This window comes from Asparagus officinalis, chromosome 1 (genome assembly GCF_001876935.1).
Source record: "Asparagus officinalis chromosome 1, Aspof.V1, whole genome shotgun sequence".
Classification (NCBI taxonomy): domain Eukaryota; kingdom Viridiplantae; phylum Streptophyta; class Magnoliopsida; order Asparagales; family Asparagaceae; genus Asparagus; species Asparagus officinalis.
This window is the reverse complement of record NC_033794.1, coordinates 15,338,741-15,345,559: the sequence shown is the minus strand read 5'-3', so window position 1 is coordinate 15,345,559 and position 6,819 is coordinate 15,338,741. Positions and strand designations below refer to the sequence as shown.

The window sequence follows — 6,819 nt, the reverse complement described above, 5'->3', positions numbered from 1 at the left end:
CCTTCCCCCTTACCGCTTACATCAATTATGTTCTTTATCGGTTGCCAGTTATAGCTAAGTTGACCTTTATCAGGTTGGATGCATCTTCTCTGAAGTTTCTGATGGTGATGTGGATAACTTAAGACTAGCTATTATGTATGCTATGGAAAAGGGTGCCCAGGTTGTTAATCTTACCTTTTACCGTATTTTATATTTGTTCGTATGAAGGGATATCCTTTCCTTACGTCATTGAACTCACTTTTGAAACGATCATTGCTTTAGTTCGTGTTGATGGGGGGGACAGTGATGACTCCTACATTGCAACTACTACAAGAGGAACTTAAGGTAATTACCTTGTCCATTTTGACTCATTTTTCAGACTAACTGCTACGTAATGGTCCCACGCCTCAGTTGGTGCAAGTCATATCAAGATACCCTATTGATTTTAACAGATTTTTTTGTTTTTTCAAATGTTGGACATAGTTATTTCATATTTTATTTGGATCTTTCCTGCCAGTATGTCATTGTTGTAATGTCCAATTTAGCAGTTTTCAAAAGTCATTAGCAATATACAATGAAAGGTATTAGACTTAATAAAGAAATGCCTAGTTGAAAAGACTGCAAATCTCAAAAAATTTATTATCATAAAAAAAATTTAATGAAAGGTATTAGACTTAAAGAAGTGCCTGGTTGGAAAGACTGCAAAACACACAATAAATGAATATACATAGTCTACAGTGTCTCTTAGAAACAAAACAGTGCTGATTAGGCCATTTTTCTTTAAGTAAAACGGTGAAAGTATTTACTGTGATGTTAGTGTTGGAATAGACATAAAAGTGCCATGAAAGTTCATAATAGAAGAACTGGGAGAACTGAGCTGTAAGGTTATCCAAGGGGAGGACAATCAAAATCAAGTTTATCGACAGCGGATAGCGTCGCGCAGCGATAAGGCATCTCTAATGCTATTTGGGGCTGTTGCGTCAAAATAGCGGTAAAAAGTCCAAAGTCAAATTGCGGTCTAATTTAGATATGTATAAATATTCAAAAAAAATTTAAGAAAAATTTTAAAAATCTAAAAGTGCATATTTGATGATTTAAAGAGATTCCAAACATGAAATAGATATGTAACCGTCACATAATGCTGAAGATGAGACTGGAAGAGGAGTTAAAAGATTCGTCATCTTCGAGAAGAGGAGCTGAGCGGTGAGAGGACTACAGTAGGAGAGGCTCACAGCGAGAGGAGGTGAGAGGAAGTGTTGAGGGAGGTGCCGGAGGCTGTGAGAGACGGCGGGAATACGCCAGAAATTGTGGGAGACGGTGGAATGCAGTAGTTGTGGGTCGGGTTTATTTAAAAAAATAAACCTCAACCCGTTTTTAAATAGCGGTCAAAAAGCAAATTTTGTCCACAATTACCCGCTATTCACCACTATGGCGCGTTACTGGCCGCTTTTGCTAGCGGAAAGCACACATTGCGCAATATGTCACCGCTATTAGGCGATAGCATAGCGGGAAGGGACCGCTAACGCTATTAGCGTCGCAATACCGCTATTTATAATAGTGATCAAAATCCAATAGAATCTTTCGCCAGGGAAGAAACAAATTTTCTTTTTCTAAAAAAGCAACATTTAATGTTATTCTTTAACATATACCTTCTAACAAAACAAAAGCAGACATGCTCTCTATGTATTACTTCGCATGAAAAAAGAGAGCAGAAACTACTAGCCATTATGCTTACTTTATTGTATATCATTTTATTAGTTTCATATGGAATTAAAGAGTATTCTGGTATTGAGCTACTTGTTCTTTTCTGGGGGAAAATTGTGCATTAGAACTTTGAGATAACTATTTTTCAATTTCATATTATATTGAAGAGTATTGCATCACCCACAATCAAATTCTTTTCTGAGACAGTGGTTCTCATCAATAAACTGACTTTGGTATCAAAAAATAAAGAATACAAATATGGTTTAGGATGTTCGATACCCATTTGAAATTGTTATAATAGATACCCATTTAAATTATTTGTCAATTTAATTAAGATTCTCTGATAACAGTAAATGCAGGAGACCACCCTTAGCACAACTGAATGGAAGAATGGGATTGATGTAGTCGACCTTGAAATTTGGAATAAAGGATTTGTTGTTGTCTGTGGTTCTGTTTTAATTGAGGGTTTCAGACTTCACAACTTCATGATCATTTACTTTGGATTTTCAACTTACATGCTCCCAAACAATAGATGTATGAAACAACTTATCTGAGCTGTCATTATTTTCTCAACACGAAAAAAAATCCATGTTCAGATTGTTGGCATTTTAAATGTGCAGATTGTACTGAGTAAAACTGCAGTTGGGAGTAGCCTGTGACTGAATAAGAGAGTTCTCAGTCCTTCTGAAGAGGAGCTAAGTTCTTCCCCATTCAAAAGATTTTACATATTTATCTTTGCGGAATTTTTTGGAAACATAGCCATAGTTGGCAGTTTCTTCAGCTAACTGAAAGCCAGACTGTTAGAGAAGCGAGAATAAGAGCAGTTGCACATGAATAGAGTTGTGGTTGGTAATTAAATCACTACACCGGGAAAATAATTTTGGTGGTTATGTGTAGATACGCCATTAAATCAGATGTTACTGGTTTTTCGAGGACGAGTTGTTTCTTTGTGTTTTTGATTGCATGTGTATTTTGTGCAGGATGCAAATGTAAGATTCGTAGACAAAAATGAAGAGTTCCTACTACACTTGATTCTTGCGGGTTCTGATATCATGTTATGTTCTTCCTTTCATGATCCATTACTCCAAGTACCGGTATGTCAAATGCTGTAAAATATTTGTTAGTATTCAAGGAAAGAGAGTGGTAATGGGTTATCATTACCTGCATGATCTTTTTATTTTTTGTGTCAAACAATAGAGCTCTTCTTGAGATTTTGCTGTCAAGATCAATCGTCAGCTTATAGAGAGCACTCTATTGCCCTATAATTTGGTGGCTTTTGATGCTATCTGAAAGGACTTGGTTTAAGAAAATATAGGGGCTGTTTTCTATATTTCTGCTTTAACCCTTTATTTATTTATTATTTATTTATTTTTTTTTTAAAAGTGACAAGAGTATAGTTTCTGTTTCATGGATTATAACACCAAAGTGTGTCAATTATGCGGCTTGTGCGCATTTTGGACTTTTATTTTTCTTCATACTAATATGTAGACATGCAACAGCTCAAGGCAATAAAGTACGGTTCTGCTCCTATATTGCTGAACTCGAGACAAGAAAGGTTTAGGTAATTGTTAGTTGTTGACCCTTAATAGTTCAAGATGTCAGATTGAACATCAAATTTGAGATTTTAAATGATTTCTTTTCAACAGGTACACTGAACAACAGGATTTTGGGAGCACGGTGATGTCACAGTATATCCTCTCAACATTTGCAAATATGTCCCTTAGCCAAGCTCTTGATGAAATTGTGAGTAAATTATCCCTTATATGCCACTCAAGTAGCTTGAATAATTGAATATGAAAAATAACCAGGTTCATGCGCACATATTTTTCACCTTCAAATATGATGACTGAACACAACCTCTACACGAAGATTAGGACCCAGTCAAATCAATTTTAGATGGTTTAAGAATGTTTAATATGATGAATGCATGTCATTTACTTCTACTTTTCTTGTTTCTTTTGATAGTTCAACATTTCTCATGTTCATATTGCATAGTCCATCAGTATAAGACCAAAAAACGAAGTATGCTGAAGGTGACGACGGATCTCTATTTGCCAACAATACAATTTAAAATCTAATTATTTTATTTAGACCCTCTGTTTGGATCTGGTTTTAGTATCCGGTTATTTTATTTAGACCCTCTGTTTGGACCTGGTTGTATGTATCCAATCTGAACACAACCCATTACAGTCTCGATACTGAAATTATTAGCTTATCACGCATCATGTTCATTTTTTGTGTTCTTTTTTCATTTTGACAAGTCTAGACTATTTCTACTAATGAGAGCATAGAAGAATAGTTATTCACAGAAGATGTCATGAGCTCTCTAGATTTACACATCTCAATGGGTTAATTGTAGATACACCGCTGTACTATGATGGTGTAACCGCTTATAACCCTAAGTTATTTATTAGCATTTACACCCGTGAACTTCAGTAGTAGTTTCTTGCTAACCTTAATTTTAGAGAGCAATTCAGATTTCTTTCCATCTAACTGAGGACAAAAGTTATTTTGTGGACAAATTTTTAAAAACACACATTTTTTAAATTTATATAGCAAAATCGACCGTTTTAAAAAAAAATCAGCAAAATCGACTCTTTTCAGTTAAAAAGGGTCGCTTTTGCTGCAGAGGAGTTTTTCGAAAATGCACGGGACTACTAGTCCCGTGCATTTCGTTTTCTTTTCATTTCGCGCACTTCGACGACACGGGCCAGCTCCTCCACGTGGACCGCCTCCTCCCCTCCTCCCCCCTCCAAGAGGAGGCCGGTGTCGCCCGCGGTCGCCAGGCAGGACCCATGCTCTAATGTGGTCCTCGAGCTCTGATGTGGTCGTCATTTTTTCCCCTCTCGTTTCTTTCTTTCTCTCTCTTTGTTTGATGATGAACAGAATCTGAGGATGAGATAGAGAGATAGAGAGCGGGAATGACTGGTTGCAGCCGGTGGCGCGTTGTGCCTAGACTTGCAAGACCCACGTGCAGGTCGGACGGGTGGGGACGAAACCGCACGAGACTATTAGTCCCGTGCATTTCGAAATGAAAAGAAAACGAAAATGCACGGGACTCGTAGTCCCGTGCATTTCGAAAACCTCTTCCGCAGCAAAACCAACCCTTTTCATCTGAAAAGGGTTGATTTTGCTAAATTTTTTTCCAGAAATGGTCCATTTTGCTATATAAAGTTGAAAAATGGGTGTTTCAAAAATTTGTTCTTATTTTGTCATTACATGATTTCCATGTGACATCTCAACCAAACATAGCAATGACATTCAAAGTTTAGGGTGTACGTGCTGACAAAATAGTTTTAAGTGGCTAAATCCTTGTAGCGATTAATCATAGAAATAAACTTGAGATACGAGTGCTAGTACTCGGGTTGATATTTTGACACTTTGAATGTTTATTTCACTTGTGATATGAGACTGTACTTGATTGCTATATGTTTGTCATTTGGATCTTTAGAAGAATCAGCCAGCACAGTGGGCTTTGAAAATCAAGGATGGGATGTCGAAGGACTTCTCATGGGATGCTGAGTGCTGTGATGTACATTTGGCTGCCTACGAATCGGTAAAGAACTTTTAGAGCTACAGAGTTGAGCAAATGACAGCAAATATGGGTGAAGTTGAATGGACGAGTAATTATTAATGCATAAGTATTTGTTCATTTTCGATTCTCATTCATGCCGCCAAATACATTCGCATACTCGGATGGTTTTAATTATCAGATAACCATTAATATATATACATGTATTATAGTTTGATGAGGATATACGAATGTGCAAGCACATGTCTATCTTATTGTGTGTGTGTATTCTTTTCTTTTTCTTTTTTTAAAGTGGGGACGGTAACGTTTATAAATAGTAACGTGAATTTTGTAGTGGTTCATAATTTGAATCAAGCTTTTAATCAAAATAAATGTTTACTATGAATAATTTGTAAAGTATTTAAATTAAATGAAAATGTGATTTAAAAGTAGAATTAGGGATTAAAAAGAAGAACTAGTAGCGGGATGCGTTTATCTTGTTCTAATACTATCTTAAAACTTCATACTTTAATAACCTTTTCACGAAACTTATACTAGTATGACAAAATCTTTTTTATTAGATCTATTTAAGATATGCGGAGGAGGTTCTAATATAATTTGCTCTAGTATCATCTTAAATTTACCTTCCAATACATTCAAAGTTGGAAGGGCTACAATTTTATACTTGTTACGGTACAATCCTCGTGTAGTTGTACTTAATGCTATGAGTGCAACTGTTGCTGGATGCCTTCGCCCCTCTGCCACAGCATAACAATCGGCAAAGGAAACCTTCTGCAGAAACTTCGACGCCTCATCTTGATTAGCTCTATAACATTGCAATCGATGAACAGATACACGCCATGATTCAAAATGCTCTCTTCCTCTCTCAGAGAGAGATTGCACGATTTATACTTCATATCACCTAACTTTGGACAATTATCAAATAACCTCCACGACTTTTAAAATATCAGAAAACCCCATTCTTTTAAGAGTCATCAGAACAGCCGTAAACAAAGTAACTGTAATTTTACATGGATGGGTAAAATTACTCGGGGGATACTTTTCCTGCTCAGCTCATACGTATTGCTGTCTGTGGGCTTCACAATATAGGACCTTGAAGGTACGTGGACACCCCCCCTTGAAATTACTCACGGTAACAATACTCAACGCTAGCTGTTGATCGCAAATTTACATGAAACTCTACAGCGGAGCCTCCCTCAGCGTCCTCTCGTCTCTAAGCANGATCTCCACTGCTACGTTCTTCTCTCTTTTCTGTCTGTGCTTGGGCCTTGTGGTCCAAGCCCAGTTTGAGGGCCGAAGCCCGTGGGAGCGGACGAGGAGGAGGTTTGGTGCTCAGAGTGAGTGTAGGATTGAGAGGCTGAGTGCGCAGGAACCGTGACGGAGGATTGAGTCTGAAGCTGGAGTTACTGAGTATTTTGATGAGAGGAAGGAGGAGTTTGACTGTACTGGAGTGTCGGCGGTTCGAAGGACTATCCAGCCCGGCGGACTTCAATTGCCTTCCTTCTCCAAGGCTCCCATTCTCGTTTATACTATTCAAGGTTATTATCTTACGTTCATATGAAGGATTCTCTGTTCAAAAGATGGGTTAATTAATTGTGGCGGAT

General features: G+C 37.4%; 1 protein-coding gene and 1 pseudogene across 8 annotated transcripts in view; both read left to right on the top strand.

Annotated features, from left to right (window-relative positions):
* The window catches only part of LOC109851555 (probable starch synthase 4, chloroplastic/amyloplastic), a 25,307-nt gene extending 19,838 nt beyond the window's left edge, over positions 1-5,469 (top strand). For 4 of the 8 annotated variants that reach the window (XM_020421750.1, XM_020421777.1, XM_020421769.1 and 1 more), the window contains 6 exons: positions 74-160; positions 262-324; positions 2,664-2,777; positions 3,183-3,244; positions 3,330-3,426; positions 5,135-5,469. In XM_020421750.1, coding sequence (XP_020277339.1) covers positions 74-160; positions 262-324; positions 2,664-2,777; positions 3,183-3,244; positions 3,330-3,426; positions 5,135-5,254 — 543 coding nt within the window. In that variant the 3' untranslated portion in view covers positions 5,255-5,469. Of the gene's footprint in view, positions 1-73; positions 161-261; positions 325-2,033; positions 2,218-2,303; positions 2,778-3,182; positions 3,245-3,329; positions 3,427-5,134 lie in introns of those variants that run through there. The other 4 variants (XR_002249892.1, XM_020421758.1, XM_020421786.1 and 1 more) reach the window with 4 other exon arrangements.
* Positions 6,387-6,819, top strand: part of LOC109831043 — a 2,591-nt pseudogene continuing 2,158 nt past the window's right edge.